Source organism: Prosopis cineraria, unplaced genomic scaffold (genome assembly GCF_029017545.1).
Source record: "Prosopis cineraria cultivar Desert tree isolate PC_DT_omini unplaced genomic scaffold, ASM2901754v1 PC14, whole genome shotgun sequence".
Classification (NCBI taxonomy): domain Eukaryota; kingdom Viridiplantae; phylum Streptophyta; class Magnoliopsida; order Fabales; family Fabaceae; genus Prosopis; species Prosopis cineraria.
The window spans coordinates 26,233,773-26,256,364 of NW_026555345.1; the positions used below are offsets into that span (position 1 = coordinate 26,233,773).

At 38.0% G+C, this 22,592-nt stretch overlaps 1 protein-coding gene across 5 annotated transcripts; it reads left to right on the forward strand.

Moving 5' to 3' along the window:
- The first annotated feature begins 11,884 nt into the window (after positions 1-11,884).
- Positions 11,885-20,481, forward strand: LOC129293148 (TMV resistance protein N-like). Of its 5 annotated transcripts, none has more exons than XM_054930950.1 (8): positions 11,885-12,873; positions 14,476-15,574; positions 15,815-16,090; positions 16,317-17,111; positions 17,244-18,069; positions 18,169-18,278; positions 18,456-19,393; positions 19,991-20,481. In XM_054930950.1, exons 1-8 carry the CDS (start codon positions 12,329-12,331, stop codon positions 20,013-20,015), a joined length of 4,614 nt encoding a protein of 1,537 aa, XP_054786925.1. In that variant the 5' UTR covers positions 11,885-12,328; the 3' UTR covers positions 20,016-20,481. The 5 variants fall into 5 exon arrangements, with proteins under 5 accessions (XP_054786925.1, XP_054786927.1, XP_054786923.1 ...); XM_054930952.1 differs by having other exon boundaries at positions 20,001-20,481; XM_054930948.1 differs by having other exon boundaries at positions 19,911-20,050.
- The last annotated feature ends 2,111 nt before the right edge of the window (positions 20,482-22,592 follow it).

Below are 22,592 nucleotides of genomic sequence, written 5' to 3' on the forward strand. Positions count from 1 at the left end.
GAGAAAATGAGAAAGGAAGCAAACGCACAAACGGGAGAGAGAGAGAGAGGAAGAAGAGAAGAGAAAGGGAGGGAGTTAGGCTTGGATCTAGGAGTCTTTGCGACCGTTGCGAGCTCGGCTACACGATAGGTAAACTCCCTACTTCAATCCTCTTCTCTTTCTCTTGATTTTCTTCAATTTTTGGAAGAGGAAATTTTTGGATTTTGATCCCAAAGGCTTTATTCTTGTAAGCTTTTGTTTCTTTGGATTCTAGGGAGCATGTTTTGAGTTTCTATATAGTGATCTAATGTTTTGAGTGAATAATTGGATGAAAAGAGGTGTTTTGGGCACAAAATAAACCTTGAGAAATTGGGTTTTTGCTCCTCAATGGTTTAAGCCTATTGATTTAGTTATAATTTTGCTATTTGAGCCCAATAAGATTTAAATTAAGGTTTGGTTTTCATTATAAGGGCTAATGGTGAAAGTTGGTGGCACTAAGTAAAGGTTTTTAATTGATTAAAAAAATTATATAAATTGAAAATTAGCCTAGTGATGGCTAATAAATGGTTTTGGTGGTTAAGTGATACTATGTGAATGGTTGGTTTAATATATGGACCATTAGGGTGGATTATGACTCATTGACCTAAGTTGTGTGGTATAAGTTATAGTCTTCATTAATACTATTTGTCATGATAAGTGATGTGGATCACTTATATGTTGTAGAAAATTGTTGGTGGAACTTATTGAGAAGTAAGGAACAAGCCGAGCCCTATTTTGTACAAGGGGAACCCTTTTAGTACCAAAGGGTTGAGGTAACAGGGGAATTTATATTTCTTATTACTTTGTTTTAGCTATTTTTGAATAAATATTACTAGTTATCATGCATTACATGTTTTAAAAGATTAAATGTGCTTTATAAGGGGTTATGGGGTACTACTTTGATTATAGTGCAAATATGTTTTCTAATTGTTTAATAACAATGTTTTTATGGAAATGAGATTTATAAATATTATACTACTTTAGAGTGTTGAATGGTCAATACTCAGGAAAGGTAGACAAGAGTAAAAGGCATGATCTCGGTGGGAGTTCACCAATGAGAAGGTGTGGATTTTTGATATTCTATGGCACACTGTCAGTACTCAGTGTTGTCTTACGTATTGTGGGCTCAGTGCACTAAAGTGGTTAGTGTATTGAGTGTTCGACACCTCTCAGTGGGGGAGGGAATCCGACATATGAAGTGTGAGGTTGAGTGCCTAGGCCAAGGTAGCCCTCACATGGAGAGTAAGTCGGGCTGGCTCTGGGAGGGAGTTAGCTTTGACTGCTCAGGATTCACGTCGAAGGGGCATAGGCGGTTCGGTGGATTAGATCATGCCTTAGATTATGTTTTGTGCCTGTGGAGGTACAAGTAGGTATAAGGTTTACCTGCGAGTTAAAGAGTGCCAGGGGGCATTCTGTTGGTCATGAAAGGCCATACCGGCCTAGGTCATGCATTCATGCATTTTAAATGGCTAAATTATATACTATGTTGAATTTATTATTCATTTATTTAATTATGGCTTACTTTGTAATAATCAATATAGATTTCACTGTTACTGAGACTGTGGTTGTCTCACCCCTTTCTTTTCAATATTCTAGGTCCAGGCGAAGGATCCAGTGGTGGACGGGGAAAAGAGCAAAGCTAGGGGTTTGCTTGTGATTTGTAAAGAACTGCAACCCCTTTCTTTTGAGCAAATATATTGTAATGTATTTAAGATTAGGGTGCCAGTAGGATATGATTATGTGTGTGTGTGTGAATATGTGTGGATTGTGTGCTTGTGTATGAATTTTTGTCTGTTTGCAGACTTGTGGCTAGGAAACTTGGTTATGGTGTGTGGTTTTGATGGATTTACTTAGTAGACCAAGTTTCTATTACAAGCAGATCTTTATTTTGATATATATGTGATTTTATAAGCAAATGCAAAGTGGTTGCATTGCAAATGGTGTGCTATGGGAAAACATACAGCTTGGATAGAGAGAGTGGGTGCGTGGGCCCCACAAGGAGCTCTGAGCCAAGTGAAAATGTTTAGCATATGTATTTATATAAATACATGGTATTTGGATTGATTTGTGACCACTCTTGTATGATTTGTGCATTTTGGGGGTTTAGGGTCCATTTTAGGAAATGGCACCCGGGTGGTCAAATTTTGATGTATGGGGGTTTTCCATCATTTGAATGTTCTATCAAGTGTTTTTAATCTTATTTGACGTGTCCAAAGTGTTTCCACAGGTTTGTGACCATTAGGATGGGATTTGGACAATTTTGAAAATGGTTTTTACCAAAAAGCTGCACTTTTGCATCCGGGTGTCCAAATCTTAATCCGACCGTTGGATTTCTCTAAAATTTGGGTCACAAGTAAAACCTTTTATAAGCTTCGTGTGGGCTTTGGAATCACGTCGATCGGATATCGGACGGAGAAACGACGCACTCCGGAATTTGGTCTGGAGGTGCTGTCATGACAGCATTAAATTGCTGTCATGACAGCTACAGTGTTGATTTTGTAACCTGCACAAAATTCAATCCGTCCGTTGGATCTTTTCAAAATTTAGTATGCTAATAGTATTCTTTAAAAGTGACATGTGGGCTTTGGAATCACTCCGATCGGAGGTCAGATGATGAAATGGTGCACTCCGGAAGTTGGTCCGGAAGTGCTGTCATGACAGCTTTTTAGCTGTCATGACAGCAAAAATAGTCAATCTTTTAACATGTCTAATTTTTAATCCGACCGTTGGATCTTTTTGAAATTTGGTACACTTATAGTACCCTTTGAATGTGACGTGTGAGCTTTAAAATCACTTCAATCGGAGGTCGAATGACGGAACACCGCCTCCTGGAAGTTGGCCCAGGAGGGCTGTCATGACAGCAATAAATTACTGTCATGACAGCATCTTTTTATTCCATTTTCGTCTAACTTGCTTCCGTGCGCTATAGGTAGAACCTATAATTATTTTTAAGGTTTTAAATGATTTATTTCTTAAGTTGGTTAGAGGATCAACTCCTTAACCACACTTAGTTTGTTTGAATTATGTGATTTTTGGATAACACTCAAGGCAAGTGTTACATTTGGTATCAGTTTTAGGTTTATGATTCCTTTTTCCTACTTGGCACCTTAAATACATTACTTTTATGCTCTTTCCCTTCTACCACTAACCTGGACTAATATGGTTTTTCTTTCTCTGGCTTGTTCCTTTAGGAGGGGAGAAAGGTCCGTACGCTTGTAGCCGTACACCTTTCAGTTCTAATATGGCTCGAAGGGGAAGGGGTAGATCGAGGAATGAGGAACGACCACCACCTCTACCTCCTCCGCCTCCACCTCCGCCTCCACCTCCACCACCACCACAGGGGACAGATGCAGTCATGGCTAGGCTGCTTGAAGTTATGGTGGATATACAGCAAAATCTTAGAAGTCATACTGTTCCAGATCAGCATGTTGACCTAAGTGCTGGGCAGGGATCTTCTAGTACTATGGGAGCTCATGCACCAGTTGTTAATAATCGAGAGGATGACATATCTGAACCTTGGAAGGAATTCTCTCGCTCTAATCCGACTACATATGATGGTAGTATGCTTGATGGGAAAGCTGAAGAGTGGTTGGATCGGATGGAGCAGTTATTTACTGTTGTGAGGTGTACATCTGAGCAGAAGGTTATCTTGGCTACGATGCAGCTTGTTGGTGAAGCCAAGCATTGGTGGGATTCTGTTAAGCCCACAGATGGAAGATCTATGTCTTGGGATGAATTTAAAGAAAGATTTTATGATTTTCACTTTCCGCCAGCTTTCAGAGATGAGAAAGAGGCAGAGTTTCATGCATTTCAGCAGGGGGACTTAGACGAGGAGACTTTTATAAGAAAATTCAATCAGCTGTCTAAGTTCTCAACATATCTGAAGGCTTCTAATGATAGCAAGTGGAAAGCAAAGAGGTTATTAGAAAAGATGAGGCCAGAATACCGCCAGCAGCTATCTTTGTTGGGCGAGGCGACATATGATGAGATGTGCAATCGTCTGAGGATTGCCGCTCGTCGAGGCCGAGACACAGAGAGTAGCCGGAGTAGGGATACACGAGGTCGATTTTCTTTTGGGTTAGCTCCTACTGGTGGTGTATCCAAGAGAATGGGTTTTAGCTCTGGTTCTTCTTCTAGTGGCTCCTTTAGAATCGGGTCTTCTTCTGCTTCTGGTAATCGAAATTTAAATAGGGGTTCAAGATTTCAAGGTAATCGGGGTGGTAATATGAGATCTGGGGGTTCTCGTTTCTCTGGGAATGCTCCAGCACGTTCTTCACAGACCAGTCAAGCCCCAATTCTAAGCACAGCGAGGTCACCTTGCAATAGATGTGGTAGGGTTCATTTTGGTCGCTGCTTTGCTTGTTACAAGTGTGGAAAGTTAGGCCATTTGATCCGTGACTGCCCTGATTTACATGAGAGCTCGGACCGGAGGAACGTGATTCCTGGTAGAGTGTATACAGTATCTCAGGAGGAGGCTAGGAAGTCATCGAATCTAATCACTGGTATGGTTTCTATCTGTGGCCTCGATTTAGAAGCTTTGTTTGATTGTGGTGCGACGCATTCTTTTATTTCTGCCGAGCGCTTAGATAGAATGGCTATGCCTGTTGACCAGTTGCCCCATGATATAGAAGTTTCCTCTACTTCTGGTTTAGTTGGTCGATCCAGTGTGGTGTGTAGGACTAAGATGACTTTTAATGGGCGATCGACTTGGGTGAATATGATCAAATTACCTATGCAAGGGATTGATTTAATTATTGGTATGGATTGGTTGACAGCTTATGGTGCTGTCTTAGATTGTGTGACTAAGACAGTGACTTTGGTAGAAGTACCGGAGGTGATCAAAGAATACCCTGGTCATTCTTGTTTTCTTTCTTCTTTACAAGTTGAAAGGTTGATTGAGCAGGATGTGAGGCTTACGTGGTAGTGCTCGCTACCCAAGGGTCTGAGACAGGTATAGTGGATGAAATTGAGGTTGTTAGGGAGTTCCCAGAGGTGTTTTCTGAGGATGTATCAGGATTACCTCCAGAACGTGAGGTTGAATTCTCAATTGACTTGGTACCGGGGACTCAGCCAATTTCAAAGGCTCCCTATAGAATGGCTCCTTCAGAGTTAGCTGAGTTGAAGAAGCAACTTGAGGAGCTGTTAGATAAGGGATTTATTAGACCTAGTGTTTCTCCTTGGGGATCTCCTGTCTTATTTGTGAAGAAGAAGGATGGTAGTTTAAGATTGTGTATCGATTACAGGCAGTTGAATAAGGTTACGGTGAAGAACAAGTACCCACTGCCTCGCATCGATGATCTCTTAGATCAGTTGGTTGGTGCCACGATTTTCTCTAAAATTGATTTACGTTCAGGGTACCATCAGCTAAGAGTTAGTGAGAAGGATGTGGCAAAGACTGCTTTCAGGACTCGATATGGTCATTATGAGTTTTTGGTTATGCCATTCGGGCTGACTAATGCGCCTGCGGTTTTCATGGACTATATGAACCGCATTTTTCGACCTTTCTTGGATCAGTTTGTGGTAGTTTTTATTGACGATATACTGATCTACTCTAAAGATGAGGAGCAGCATGCCAGACACTTGAGGACTGTCCTAAGGTTTCTGCGAGATCATAAGCTATATGCCAAGCTCAGTAAGTGCGAGTTTTGGATGAGAGAGGTTAGGTTCTTGGGACATATCGTGTCGGCAAATGGTATTGCAGTTGATCCATATAAAGTTGAAGCAGTCATGCAATGGGAGAGACCAAAATCGATAACTGAGATCCGTAGTTTTCTGGGATTAGCAGGTTACTACCGGCGTTTTATCAAAGGTTTCTCTCAGATTTCTATGCCTTTGACTAGACTCACAAGGAAGGATAGGCCATTTATCTGGGATGATAAGTGCGAGACAGCTTTTCTTGAGTTGAAAGAAAGGTTAACAACAGCTCCAGTATTGGTGATTTCGGATCCTCAAAAGCCCTATGATGTGTATACTGATGCCTCTCATAAGGGTCTTGGTTGTGTTCTAATGCAAGATGAGAGAGCAGTGGCATATGCATCTAGACAACTTAGACCGCATGAGGAGAATTATCCAACACATGATCTCGAGTTGGCTGCGGTGGTCTTTGCGTTAAAGATCTGGCGTCATTATCTTTATGGAACAGAGTTCAGGGTCATGAGCGACCATAAAAGTCTCAAGTACCTGGTAGATCAAAAAGAGCTGAATATGAGACAGAGACGTTGGATGGAGTTTCTTAAAGATTATAATTTTGAATTTAAGTATCATCCGGGGAAAGCAAATGTGGTAGCAGATGCTCTTAGTCGCAAGACCTTACATGTAGCCTATTTAATGGTTCGGGAGCATAGATTGATGGAATCTTTGGTTGAAATTTTTTTGGGTATGACTAAGTTCTCTTTGAATGGTCTTAATACTATGGTTATTTCTAATGAATTTTGGAAAGAGATACGAGATGCTCAGCTTCAAGATCCGATTTTGTCAAAAATAAGTCAAGACATCGAGAATGGTGAGATAATGGACTATTGGTTTAGTGATGATGGGTATGTGGTTTTCAAGGATAGGGTGTGTATTCCTAACAATGAGTCTATTCGGAAGAAATTGTTGGATGAGGCACATCGAAGTAGCTACACCCTTCATCCCGGTGCTACTAAGATGTATCATGACATGCAGCGTCATTGGTGGTGGCCAGGCATGAAAAAGGATGTCACAGAGTATGTTAGTAAGTGTTTGACCTGTCAGAAGGTCAAAATAGAGCACCAAAAGCCATCGGGGTTATTACAGCCTTTGGAGATTCCTAAATGGAAATGGGAGAGTATTTCAATGGATTTTGTATCTGGTTTGCCGAGGACCCAGGCTAGTTTTGACTCTATCTGGGTAATTGTAGATCGTTTGACTAAGTCAGCACATTTCTTACCGGTCAAGACCACCTATACGGTTGATAGGTATGCTGAGATCTACATTAAGGAGATTGTGCGACTACATGGGGTACCGAGGGATATTGTTTCAGACCGTGATCCTCGGTTTACATCGAATTTATGGCAAGCTATGCAAAGGGCTATGGGTACAGATCTGAAATTTAGTACGTCTTATCATCCACAAACGGATGGACAAACTGAGCGGACGATCCAGACATTAGAGGATATGTTGAGGTCATGTGCCCTAGAGCTTCAGGGAAGCTGGGATAAGCATTTACCTCTGGCAGAGTTTGCTTATAATAACAGTTATCATGCCAGTATTCAAATGGCTCCTTATGAAGCATTGTATGGAAGACGATGCAGATCGCCTCTTTGTTGGTATGAGTTGAGTGAGAGGACAATGATGGGACCGGATGTGGTAGATGAGACCACAGAGAAAATCAAATTGATCCAACAAAAACTTCTTACAGCACAGAGTAGACAGAAAAGTTATGCAGATAATCGTCGTAAGGACTTGTCTTTTGAGATTGGGGATCATGTCTTCCTCAAAGTTTCCCCATTGACAGGCGTTGGACGCTCAATTCGGGCTAAAAAGTTATCTCCTCGATATATGGGTCCTTTTGAGGTTTTGAAGAAAGTTGGGCCGGTGGCTTATCAGTTGGCATTACCGCCTCAGTTAGCGGGTCTACACAACGTGTTTCATGTGTCACAATTGAAGAAGTACCAGCCAGACCCGTCGCATGTGATAGAACCTGAGGAGGTTGAAATTCAAGAGAATTTAACCTACCGGACTGAACCAGATCGTATTGTGGATGCTAAGGATAAGCAACTCAGAAATAAAACAATCCGGTTGGTAAAAGTGATTTGGAAAGGGACAGCTCCGGGAGATGCAACCTGGGAGACTGAGGATCAAATGAGGAAGGAATATCCACAGTTGTTTCCCTAGGTATGTTTATCTCTTTGGTTCATGTATTAGCTTGGATTTTGGGGACAAAATCCTTTTTAAAGGAGGGGAGAATGTAACATCCTAAAAATTTTAAGACTCAAATTTATTTAAAAAAAATAAACAAAAATAAAATAAAATATCTATAATTAAATTAAAATTTAGAATAATTTAATAGAGGCCCAGAGTTCGAATTTTACTAAGCAAAAGTTTGGTTTTATTTGATTTTTAACTATGGGAAAAATTACCAAAGTTGACCCGGGCTTTTGTGCAATAATAAAAAATGTTGGGCCCTTTCTTGTAATTTTCCCCAAAGTTTTTGACCAGCATTTTAAGGAGCAAACTGATGCAGAAACGCAGAGAAAATGAGAAAGGAAGCAAACGCACAAACGGGAGAGAGAGAGAGAGGAAGAAGAGAAGAGAAAGGGAGGGAGTTAGGCTTGGATCTAGGAGTCTTTGCGACCGTTGCGAGCTCGGCTACACGATAGGTAAACTCCCTACTTCAATCCTCTTCTCTTTCTCTTGATTTTCTTCAATTTTTGGAAGAGGAAATTTTTGGATTTTGATCCCAAAGGCTTTATTCTTGTAAGCTTTTGTTTCTTTGGATTCTAGGGAGCATGTTTTGAGTTTCTATATAGTGATCTAATGTTTTGAGTGAATAATTGGATGAAAAGAGGTGTTTTGGGCACAAAATAAACCTTGAGAAATTGGGTTTTTGCTCCTCAATGGTTTAAGCCTATTGATTTAGTTATAATTTTGCTATTTGAGCCCAATAAGATTTAAATTAAGGTTTGGTTTTCATTATAAGGGCTAATGGTGAAAGTTGGTGGCACTAAGTAAAGGTTTTTAATTGATTAAAAAAATTATATAAATTGAAAATTAGCCTAGTGATGGCTAATAAATGGTTTTGGTGGTTAAGTGATACTATGTGAATGGTTGGTTTAATATATGGACCATTAGGGTGGATTATGACTCATTGACCTAAGTTGTGTGGTATAAGTTATAGTCTTCATTAATACTATTTGTCATGATAAGTGATGTGGATCACTTATATGTTGTAGAAAATTGTTGGTGGAACTTATTGAGAAGTAAGGAACAAGCCGAGCCCTATTTTGTACAAGGGGAACCCTTTTAGTACCAAAGGGTTGAGGTAACAGGGGAATTTATATTTCTTATTACTTTGTTTTAGCTATTTTTGAATAAATATTACTAGTTATCATGCATTACATGTTTTAAAAGATTAAATGTGCTTTATAAGGGGTTATGGGGTACTACTTTGATTATAGTGCAAATATGTTTTCTAATTGTTTAATAACAATGTTTTTATGGAAATGAGATTTATAAATATTATACTACTTTAGAGTGTTGAATGGTCAATACTCAGGAAAGGTAGACAAGAGTAAAAGGCATGATCTCGGTGGGAGTTCACCAATGAGAAGGTGTGGATTTTTGATATTCTATGGCACACTGTCAGTACTCAGTGTTGTCTTACGTATTGTGGGCTCAGTGCACTAAAGTGGTTAGTGTATTGAGTGTTCGACACCTCTCAGTGGGGGAGGGAATCCGACATATGAAGTGTGAGGTTGAGTGCCTAGGCCAAGGTAGCCCTCACATGGAGAGTAAGTCGGGCTGGCTCTGGGAGGGAGTTAGCTTTGACTGCTCAGGATTCACGTCGAAGGGGCATAGGCGGTTCGGTGGATTAGATCATGCCTTAGATTATGTTTTGTGCCTGTGGAGGTACAAGTAGGTATAAGGTTTACCTGCGAGTTAAAGAGTGCCAGGGGGCATTCTGTTGGTCATGAAAGGCCATACCGGCCTAGGTCATGCATTCATGCATTTTAAATGGCTAAATTATATACTATGTTGAATTTATTATTCATTTATTTAATTATGGCTTACTTTGTAATAATCAATATAGATTTCACTGTTACTGAGACTGTGGTTGTCTCACCCCTTTCTTTTCAATATTCTAGGTCCAGGCGAAGGATCCAGTGGTGGACGGGGAAAAGAGCAAAGCTAGGGGTTTGCTTGTGATTTGTAAAGAACTGCAACCCCTTTCTTTTGAGCAAATATATTGTAATGTATTTAAGATTAGGGTGCCAGTAGGATATGATTATGTGTGTGTGTGTGAATATGTGTGGATTGTGTGCTTGTGTATGAATTTTTGTCTGTTTGCAGACTTGTGGCTAGGAAACTTGGTTATGGTGTGTGGTTTTGATGGATTTACTTAGTAGACCAAGTTTCTATTACAAGCAGATCTTTATTTTGATATATATGTGATTTTATAAGCAAATGCAAAGTGGTTGCATTGCAAATGGTGTGCTATGGGAAAACATACAGCTTGGATAGAGAGAGTGGGTGCGTGGGCCCCACAAGGAGCTCTGAGCCAAGTGAAAATGTTTAGCATATGTATTTATATAAATACATGGTATTTGGATTGATTTGTGACCACTCTTGTATGATTTGTGCATTTTGGGGGTTTAGGGTCCATTTTAGGAAATGGCACCCGGGTGGTCAAATTTTGATGTATGGGGGTTTTCCATCATTTGAATGTTCTATCAAGTGTTTTTAATCTTATTTGACGTGTCCAAAGTGTTTCCACAGGTTTGTGACCATTAGGATGGGATTTGGACAATTTTGAAAATGGTTTTTACCAAAAAGCTGCACTTTTGCATCCGGGTGTCCAAATCTTAATCCGACCGTTGGATTTCTCTAAAATTTGGGTCACAAGTAAAACCTTTTATAAGCTTCGTGTGGGCTTTGGAATCACATCGATCGGATATCGGACGGAGAAACGACGCACTCCGGAATTTGGTCTGGAGGTGCTGTCATGACAGCATTAAATTGCTGTCATGACAGCTACAGTGTTGATTTTGTAACCTGCACAAAATTCAATCCGTCCGTTGGATCTTTTCAAAATTTAGTATGCTAATAGTATTCTTTAAAAGTGACATGTGGGCTTTGGAATCACTCCGATCGGAGGTCAGATGATGAAATGGTGCACTCCGGAAGTTGGTCCGGAAGTGCTGTCATGACAGCTTTTTAGCTGTCATGACAGCAAAAATAGTCAATCTTTTAACATGTCTAATTTTTAATCCGACCGTTGGATCTTTTTGAAATTTGGTACACTTATAGTACCCTTTGAATGTGACGTGTGAGCTTTAAAATCACTTCAATCGGAGGTCGAATGACGGAACACCGCCTCCTGGAAGTTGGCCCAGGAGGGCTGTCATGACAGCAATAAATTACTGTCATGACAGCATCTTTTTATTCCATTTTCGTCTAACTTGCTTCCGTGCGCTATAGGTAGAACCTATAATTATTTTTAAGGTTTTAAATGATTTATTTCTTAAGTTGGTTAGAGGATCAACTCCTTAACCACACTTAGTTTGTTTGAATTATGTGATTTTTGGATAACACTCAAGGCAAGTGTTACAAAATACATGCACCATGTAACTAATTACCTCAATTATACACATTATCTCAGATTCTTTCAATGTCCCCTTTCTCTCTTTGTTCATCCTAAATTCCTAATTCCCAATCCAAGCACCTTTAAATTTCAATATTTTATTACCTTTATAAACTTCAATATTTTTATTACCTTTAAACTTAAATGCATTATATTATATTGAACTATAGCCGGGAGAACTCATATTCAAAAGAATAATTAAACCAGGGTTTTTGAACTGTTTTAAATTCGGAGCATATTTTATTTTTTACCATGTATATATTTTCTATTATTTGTTGGTAAAAAATGAACGTCTCTTCGAAAAAGTCATTAAAAGAGACCAGACCCTTCACCATTTTTAAGAAGTGTCCTCCATTTTAAAAAGGAAGGGGTACGTGTGCAAATGGACCGAGCAATAAATCAAAGCAAGTTGGCCTTAATACAGAAAATAAAAAAGGCAATTAAAAACTAATTAATCCAGAACAATATTAGATGACAGACTGATCACCGATGCAAGAACATTAAAATTATCGATATAGGCACCGTTGACTTCCATGAGTTTTAACACTTGCATTTATAAGGTTGTGAAGCTATGGCCGGCTTGAAGTGTTGTTCAGATCTTAGCTAGGTTTGGGATTCATTCACACATCAGGAACCTTCATATGGCACGTGATCAAGAATGGCTTTCTTCTTCCTCTTGATCGCTCTTCTTTCAACCATGCTTTGGACCTCCGACGTGTTTGCTTCTATAAGCTTCACACCACAGTTGGCTGGGTATAAAGCTACGCGGTCACATCTGAACGGCTTGATCTGAGGGACGCGTGTAATATCTCACGTACCGAATCAGATTCTCAACAGTAAAACCATTTAATGTCATCATCACTATCATTAATATTCTCCTCCATGGTTGTCCACCTATGGCCGGCTAATTAACAAGTTTGTGAAGTCTTCACCTTCACCTGATCCTAATTCGATTCAGACTCACATACAAATCACTTTCCTTCATATATGTGTGTGTATATATATATGGCACCGGATGAACGAGGGTCTTCTTCTTCTTCTTCGTCTTCGTCTTCGTCTTGCTTCAACCATGGTTGGACGTACGATGTTTTTGTGAGCTTCACAGGGGGAGACACGCGGTACAGTTTCACAGGCAACCTCTGTTATGCTTTGAACCAGAAGGGAATCCACACCTTCAGAGACGACGTGAAGCTGAGGAAAGGTGAGAGCATATCCCGGGATCTTCTGAGAGCGATCGAGGAATCTAGGATCGCCGTCATAGTATTCTCCGAGAACTATGCGTCGTCAAGCTGGTGCCTGGACGAGCTGGTGAAGATAATAGAGTGCATGAAGGAGAAGGGACAGCTCGTTCGACCAGTGTTTTACAGGGTAAATCCTTCAGATGTAAGGCATCAGAGAGGAAGTTACGGAAGGTCAATGGCTGAGCATGAAGCTAAGCTTAAAGAGAAGAGGCTTGAAGATGACAGATTCAATAATTGGAGACTTGCACTTAAGGAGGCTGCCAACTTGTCTGGATGGCATTTCACAACTGGGTAAATTAAATTAAATTCCTCTCATGGCTTTTCTTCGAAGTTTTCTTTTTTTGTTGGTTTATTTTGTTAATATTATTTTGGTATAATCGTTGTTACGTTGTTGCTGTATATATATGTAGTATGTTATTTCTCTAGAGCTAATATTTTTTTTCTTTTTGGGATGAGACAGGAGAAGCATCACTTGAGAGTGAGAATAGATTTCTCTTTAATTTTTTCGAAATTGTACAAACTTCTGTTTTTGTTTTCAAAATACACAAATTTTCTTAAAAAAAATGGAAAAATATTTACACAGATTTTCGTTGAATTTTGCTTATATATATAGACCTTCTTACTTTCAGAACTAGCAGACATTTGCGTATATTTTAAAAAATAGATGGTCAAAGTAAGCATATATAATTGATGTATATTCCCTTTGTTAAAAAATGTAAGGTATTTTTAACTGAATCTGGCCTTTGAATAAAATAGTTACCTACTTTTAAACTAACTCTATCTTTTTATATTTACTCTTATTAAACACCATACAATAAATATAAAGTCATTATCAATAGGGGCACTTTTAGAAAAAGGCAATAATTACACATCGAAAGATAAAAAATACCTTACATTTTTGAATGGAGTGAGTATATATTGTTCCAATTTTTATATATATATATATATATAATTTATCTGGTCACATTATTTATAAATATAACTCCCTATATTGTGTTATTTGATGACTATTTTGTTATTAAATTAGCTAGGGTGTTATTTACCTTCTTGGATTTACTTTTGTTTATTTAAATGTTACTTTTTGTTTAATATTTTTCCTTTTTTGGAAAAAAAAAATTTCCCTTAGCTTGTTGTCAATAGTGGTTTCTTGCTTTATTTTATAATTTTTAATGTGTTTTTTAATTACTTATTTAGTGTATGTGTGATCTTAGCTAGGTGGCCTTGAATAGTATGCAAATGAATAAATAACATATAATGAAGATTAATTTTTCTCTGACGTAGTGCCATGCATGGTTTGTGACCGTAAGGTGCCTAATAAACTTAAAGGAAAGTTTTATCGCACTGCTATCAGACCGGTAATGTTATATAGTAGTGAATGCTGGGCTCTAACGGGACAGCAAAAGTATAAAGTTGGAGTAGTAGAGATGAGAATGTTACGATGGATGTGCGGACATACACGTAAAGACAAAATTCGAAATGAGCACGTACGCGAAAAAGTGAGGGTGGCACCTATTGAGGAAAAACTGGTAGAAAATCGGTTGAGATGGTTTGGGCATGTACAAAGAAGACCAAGGGAGGCACCAGTGAGAAAAGTGGAATATATAACTTTGAGTCCGATTAAGAGAGGTAGAGGAAGGTTTAAGAGAATACTCTTGGAAGTTATTGAACGCGATCTCTTAATTAATAATATTCCTAAAAGCTTGATAAACGATAGAGCACAATGGCGTCTTGCAATCCATGTAGCCGACCTCACCTAGTGGGATAAAGGCTTGTTGTTGTTGTTGTTGTAGTGCCATGCATGGTGACATGCATCTAACTTTTTACCTTTCTTATGTTTTACGCAAGCCTAGTTAACTCTTCTTGATGACAAACTTGCCGCAAATAATTCTGCAGGTATGAGTTTGAGTTTATTCAGAAAATAGTGGAAGAGATCTCAAGCAAATTAAATTACTCATCTTTACACATCGCTGATTATCCAGTTGGATTAAAATACCGAATGCTTCAAGTGATTTCATTTTTAAGCATGAACTCTAGAAAAGATGCCTTGATGGTGGGAATCCATGGGATTGGCGGTATTGGTAAAACAACGATCGTAAAAGCAGTCTATAACTCAATTGCGAATCAATTCGAAGCTTCTTGTTTTCTTGCTGAGGTAAGAGAAAACTCAATCAAGAACGGTCTTGTACATCTGCAAGAGACACTTTTCTCAGATTTGCTTGCAGAACATAATACCAAGTTAGGTGATGTAAGCCATGGGATTCCTATATTACAACATCGACTTCGTCGTAAGAAGGTTCTTTTGGTTCTTGACGATGTTGATAACCTTAAACAAGTGAGATCTTTGGCTGGAAGCCAAGACTGGTTTGGTCCTGGAAGTAGGGTTATTATAACAACAAGAAACAAGCATTTGTTAACCCTACATGGGATTGAAAGGCTATGTGAAGTGAAAGAACTGAATGATGATGAAGCTCTTGAACTGTTCAGTTGGAATGCTTTTAAAAGAAGTGAACCAGATCCAAGCTATATGAAGATAGCAAAGCTTGTAGTGCAATATGCGAAAGGCTTGCCATTGGCTTTGAATGTGATAGGTTCTGATTTGTTTGGGAAAACAATACAAGAGTGGGAAAGTGCTTTAAAGAAGTACGAAAGGATTCCAAGCAAAGACATTATTGAAGTGCTTAAAGTGAGCTATGATAATTTGGATGACAATGAGAAGGAGATTTTCCTTGACATTGCATGTTTCTTCAAAGGAAATTTGGTGGAAGATGTGAAGACGACACTTGATGCCTCTCGTTTTTATTCAGAATATGGTATTGCAGTTCTTAAAGACAAGTCTCTTTTAACCATAGATGAAACTAGTAGGGTGAAGATGCATGATTTGATTCAAGACCTGGGAAGGGACATTGCTAGACAGGATTCGCCACATGATCCTGGGAAACGTAGAAGATTGTGGCATCATGAGGATGTCCTTGAAGTTCTAACCAAAAACATAGTAAGTCTTGGACTTATGTCGTCAAAACCTAGCAAGTTGCTATTTATCCATATAATATTAATGGAAGTCTAATGATTTGGAGTAGTAAACCAAAAACTCTTAAAATTACAAGCTAGCTAGGGACATATAATTACAAAAATTAAATTATGAAAGATAGATATACGAACTTCGATTTTTCTTTTCTGATCATCATGTTCAGATTTAACTGATTAAGAAGTCTCTGACATTTGATCATGAAAGGGAAGTGATATTATAGAAGGCATAGTGTTGGACATGCCTAACCTGGAACAAGAAGTGAAGCTGAGTGCTGATGCCTTCAAGATAATGAAGAGACTTAGAGTCCTCATAGTTCGGAATGCACGTGTTTCTGAAGCTCCTAAACATCTTCCAGACAACTTGAGATTGCTTGAGTGGAATCAATATCCTTCACCATCTTTACCAAATGATTTTTATCCACGCACACTTGTTGTCCTCAACATGCCACATAGTCTTCTTGCACCTGACCAGCCATTCAAGGTTTGTTATTTTGACATCATCATTGTGAAATGTCATGAGCTACCTTCTTAGAGATTATTAATAGCTGCTAAACTGGGGAAAATATTCATCGGATATTGATAACAAGAATGATATCACATGAATATTGTCTTTTCTTTCTTAGCTTAATCATTTGGTCATCAACTCTTGCTTCTGTATATACTATATATACCGCAACTAATTACTGTTTTACTTCGTTGTCATGCAGAAGTTTGAGAACTTGGCTTTCATGAACCTCAGTAACAACAATTCTATAACAAGAATACCTGATGTCTCTACAGTTCCTAATCTAACAAGACTTCTTGCTAACCACTGTCCAAACTTGGTTGAAATTGATGAATCTGCTGGAAATCTTGGCAAGCTTGTCACGTTGAGCACCCAAAATTGCCCTAAACTTCAGAGTATTCCACGTGTCATGAGATCTAGATCTCTTGAATATGTAAATCTCAGCAAGTGCTCTAGCATTCAGAGTTTCCCAAATATGTTGGCAAAATTGGAAAACGTGAAAAATATTGACACGGAAGGAACTGCAATAAAAAAATTTCCCAGTTCAATCACAAACATTGATGGACTTGAGGAGCTAGTTTTGCCTTCTTGTATTGAAGATCTGCCTATTAACACTGATGTGTTTCAAAATACTGAAGAGATTAACGTGGAAGGATGTCCACAGCTTTCAAAGCTTCTGGAGAAGGTATCAATGGTGGATCGGACAAACTGGACACCAAAGTTAAACAGACTGGTTCTAAAAAGCTGTAATCTGTCCGATGATGATCTTGAGTTGATTTTGAGTTCCTTTCTGAAATTGAAGTGGTTGGTGCTATCAAAAAACAACTTTGTAAGCATTCCTGAGTGCATTGAAGACCTTCAGGACCTTCTTTTCCTTCATGTGGATAATTGCAGGCAGCTTAGACACGTTTCTGTGCTTCCACCATACTTGCAATACATTGATGCCAGGAACTGCACATCATTGACTCCAGATTCATTTGACGTAATACTGAGTCAGGTTGATTTCTCATTCTTGTTCTATATAATATAATAACTCTTATAAAACCCAAACTAGTATAGACACAAATGACTAAAACACATTACAGTGTTGTGATCTATTTCGTGTTTATTAATAACAATTAATTAACAGGCATTTCTAGATGTGGAGAACATAGACATTGTTGTCTCAAGGCAGAAAATTCCAAGATGGTTCGACCATTGTAGAAAAGGAGGATCTGTGGCTTTCTGGGTTCGTCGGAAATTTCCTAAAATTGCTGTACTTTTGGTTCTAGGTGGTGAAACTGAAGCATCATGCATCAACTTTACATGCGAATTCAGCTTGATCATCAATGGCCTCCAAGTGTACCAAGATGAAGGAACGTTGCCAATTGACCATGTATGGCTGTTTGACCTGCGAATTCACTTGACAGCCCAGGAGAGGCTCAACCTCAACGAACATCTTCGTAAAGGTTGGAACCATGTGGAGATTTCATGTACTGTCAAGAACAATCAGCCACGCAATGCCGTTGTTAAGTGCTGTGGGATTCATCTCTATAAGGATAGAATGAACATCCATGACGTCTCCTTCAAAAACCCAGAGGATGAGGATTCTGACATTGCTCATAAAGATATGGTAAATTCTGATGCGGATATTTATGATGAAGAAAACAGAGATGTTGTTTTCCGTCAAGTATTAGGTAAATTTTTTGGCAAGGGGATTATAAATCTTATGGAAGCTCTTCGATCTAGTAGAACAAGAGATGATGAGGATGAGGCTGAGGAAGAACAACATATGACTGACATCGTCGACAATGAATTCCCAGAAATATGTGAGGTTGTGGTTAAGGACAAAGGGAAAGGTAAAGTGGCATGCAGTGACAACCCTGAGGAGGAACAACATGGGGATTTTACAATTGATAGTGAAACTTGGGATTTGATGAAGTTGGAGAGTTTGAAAGGTGAAAGCAGTAAACAAGGTAAGACTAAGCAATGATTGAATCAAGCTGAAACAACCTCCAAATTAACCTGCAAAGTTTACTGATTTTAGTTAACTTTGTCTTCCCCTTTGCTTGCAGGTGCCCAAGTGAGCAAATTACTTCTGGGTCCTTCAACAGAACTAGAACCCTCTGCTTCAAGCATCCAATACAAAGAACCTTTTTTAATTGGAAAAACCAAACTTGTGCGGGTAAGCCTTACTTTGATTTTTATTTTCCTTTTGGCCCTGACTTGTATATATTGGTAGAAGAAACTTACTCATTCTCATTCATTTCTGCTCGCCTTCCTCTGTTTTTCAATTTCTCAATTCCAAACAAAACCCAACATTGATAAACTCCTTTCTAACAATTTCCCTATTCAAGTTCAGGGGTCAACTTCCTTTGCTTTTGCAAGCACTAACAAGGGAATACCAGACAATGTTTCAACCAACTTTAAGGTCCCAGAAGTTATTAGTACAATGACCAACCTAGAAGCAGAGGAATCTAACATCCAGATTCCACAACCTAGAGCTATTCAAAAATTGGAAACAAATGACATTGAAGGTCCTCTGATTTCGATGGAAGTATTCTATGCTTCTCTTGAAGCAGAGAATGTAACTCTTTCAGATCGCGAAGATACCCAAATCAACACAACGTCATATGAAGAAACAAAACATGCATTGCAAATTGTACGAGGCTTTGTCTCAGAAAAGTTCTCTCATTTGTTACAACCTGAACAGTCCAAGCAAATGAAGGACAACCTTGAGTACCTCCTCAGTTTGACCCCAAGAGATGGAATTTCGTTGAGGATGAGATCAGTGATAAGTCAAATTTCAAGTAGTTTTACTGAGTGGTGTACGGATTATCACAATGCAAGTTTTAAACTGGAATCTGCAACTGCAGAAGTATCAAAAGTTGAAGAACTGAAAGAAGGGGTTGAAGGTAATGTGAGAGAATTCCGAGAACTTGAGGAATTAGAGAACGGAATGTGGAGACAGTTGGAAGATTTGGAAGAAAAGAAGAGAGAACTAGAGAAGAAAATCAACGCAGTGAAAGCTGAGATTGCAGATTTCACTTCAGCCAGAGAGGATTTTGCTAAGAGAAAAAGGGAAGTCTGTGAGAATGGAAGAGTGCTTAAAGCTCGAAGGGATGATTTGAGGATCAGATTGCCACGGTTGATATCTGAAGAGGAATGGGCCAAGATAATGCAAGCTAATATTGAAGATGAATGGTCAAAACTTGGACAACAATTTATTGAAAACTTAACTTTTGGAGATTGGGCTAGGTGCACATCTTGTGCCATGTCTCTGTATACAGACAATTTGACGTAGGTACACTCATTATTATGTTATTTAAAATTATATTTGATCTCACGTCATACTCTAGCTTGTTAATTCAACTTACTAAACGTAGTACACATAATAATACAATCTTTTACATGTGGGACTGATTACCTTACTGTTAAAAGTATGTTATCCCTCCCAACACAATTGAGTTCATATTTCATATCCCCTTTTCTTGATAATGATGTTGTCAACACATTGCTTGATTGGCAATATTTTGCGTCAGACATCTATAAATTAAATCAATACTAACGATTCTTTAGGAAATTCCATGAGATTAAAATCTTAAATGCACCTTGCTGATGTGGAAGAATGTGCCCTGAAGATCAACTAGGAAGGATATTAACTGTGGACAAAGCATGAAATGACCATGATACCAAAAGAAAAGTGAACTCTGTAATCATGAAGAAACTTGAGATCAACTTGAGATCATGGCTTGTGTAGATCATCATCCACTTGCATTCCATGAAAGTGTTCTAATATACTTTCGCTTTACTTTAGGCCCTGCCAGTGCCACCTGCTGACAATTCTTGCAGTGCTTCTTCTGCCACTTACGATCACCCATTCATGTTACCATGTAGATCGTTTCAGCTGATTCTTGCTTGAGGTCATTTATGGTGTTCATATGCAACTTCCCGGAAAGCCTACCGAGTAGTTGAAGATCAAGGTCTTTCTCCTTCTGCACTACAGGAAAATTTAAATCTGACCGTTAGCCCTGCTTTCTTAAGAAGATTATATGCAAATAGCCAAGTAGGTATGGTAAATAGAAATGAAAGTATTAAACATTTCTTTTTTTTTGCCTTTTTTCTTTTTCCTTGTGAGAATGAGAGGTCAATGGGTCAACGATGGTAAAGTGGAGTCCTTAATTACTGGGAAGAATTAATCATAGATAGCGTCTTCCAGCCAAAAATAAAAAAATTGGACACATGGGTGCTTTTCATTGGAAAGGAAACTCCTCACAATGCCACGACGAGTGAAAGCAAACCGCAAAAGCAAATTAAGAGAATGCGTGATAGTCCCACATTATGTGACGAGAGAATTAATCCCAATTATATAAGTATATGGTGAGTCCTTTTAACGTATACTTAAATTATTTTGATATAAGTGACAAACCTTAGTTTGTGATTAATGTACTACTCTAGTTTGTGATTAATGTACTACTCTCCTGATTCCTATTATAAAGCGCATTTTAAAAGTATTTTTCCCCTTGATATAATGAACTTGTAATGATATTAATTACTTTTTTTTAATATTATCCTTATTCAAATTCATTAACAATGAGAGGGAATATAATGCATTACCTCTCCTTAATTATAATGAGATAGTTATAAGTGCCTTATAATATGGACAATAATGAATGTACAAATACAGTCAATTATACAATCAATTAATAAATTAATTCCCTTCATGACTCACTGTTCCAATAATTCTAATTAAAGGGGGTAATTAAGCGTGCATATAGGCATAATGCTGCAGTGCAGCAACTCTAATTATAACTCTTACTAACCAACACAACAGTCAACACGTGTTTTCCAGTTAAAATAATAATGATTATATACTATGCGAATGCAAGTTGGCAAATCCAAAGACCAATCATTGTCTCTCACACCATATGATTAAATGAATAAACCCTTGAATAATGATCCGTTTAACTTATTCAACCCTCATTGTTATTGTTGGGTGTCAAATGTCAATGGTCACCCATGGCGTCAATAGTCAATGGCAGGAAATCATTCTTAGATCGATCGAGTTATTCTAGTCTTATGGAAATTGGAAACTTACAAAAGATTCACTTTCTTATATCTTTCTGGGAGTCATTCTAGTCTCGTGAAAACTAACAAAAAGAACACTTCCTTAATCTTTCTTTGATGAGAGTCATTCTAGTCTCGTGGAAACTTAAGAAACATTCAACTTTCCTCTGGAAAGATATATACTGTAGTTAATTATCACATCTCACTGTTGATGTCTGATTTGTGAGGTAAAGCATGTTGATGAATGACGACAGCGTGCATGCATGGGGGCTCTATCTTTGAAAAATCAGCAAGTGTTAAGTATTAACATAGAACCTTGGATTCCTTTTTGAAGATGGAGACTAGCAAAACAACTGTTATGTGTGCACAAATCGTTGGAAAAGGTAGGGGTCCTATTTTTGGAGCTTCAAAGTGTTTTTTTGGTAATATTAGTGTTTGCACGTGGCCCACAAAAGATGAATCCTTAACTTATTTTCTCTGATTCAACGGCACATTAAGCAGCTGAACAATTACCCCTATTACGTACTATTCATCTGTCTATACACGCTACGCAGTAATTTCGTGTTGCCAATTATTTTTTTTCCTTGTGGTATAACACTCATAGATTCAATATCTTGGAGTTTTAGGTGAACATATAATGCCAATTAAATCTATGTATATGTTTGCTTTTGAAAATAAAATTTGAACTTACCTGAAAAGAAGGGAACCGGCCACCAATCACAAACTGAGAGAATAGAGATTCAACTTAACTTCTCTCTTTTTAAAGTTACAATACACCCATTCTTTTTCATAATAGACAATCTTATTTGAAACTCAATCAAATACTAAATTTTGATACTTGATTTATCACTATGCGAAGGATTAGCTCCTTTTTAATCGAGCAATGTGAGGGAGTAGTTAACAACCTCTTTTTAACTTCCAAGTTTTGTATTTATTATATGTATTAGGGTTGTCCCAATGTATGTGAACATAAATTAATGTGGGAAATCACAAATCAAATAAAATTGGATTTAACTATTAATATATAATAAAAAAAAAGGATTCATTATTTGAACATGGAAGTTAATTTTTTGAATTAAAATATTATGTCCCCTGCTAATCTTCGCATTACACATAACAGCAAATTTCTATTTATCTTCTTCATCTCCTTTCCATATGACCACACCCCACAAACTCCCTTCAAATTTGCTTCACTTCCATTACATTTGTTAATGCTTATATTTACATATATCTTGCTATATGCTATGCGTTTATCAGAAGATGAGATATAATTCCTTCTATAACAAAGAAATTAATGGACTTCAGGTCAGAATTTGGGATGTGGAAGTTCGATATGTTTTAAGCTTTAAAGGTGAAGGTGAAGATACCTGCAAGAGTTTCACAAGCCATCTCTTTGACGCACTTTTGTCAAAAAGGAAATATTACTTTCACA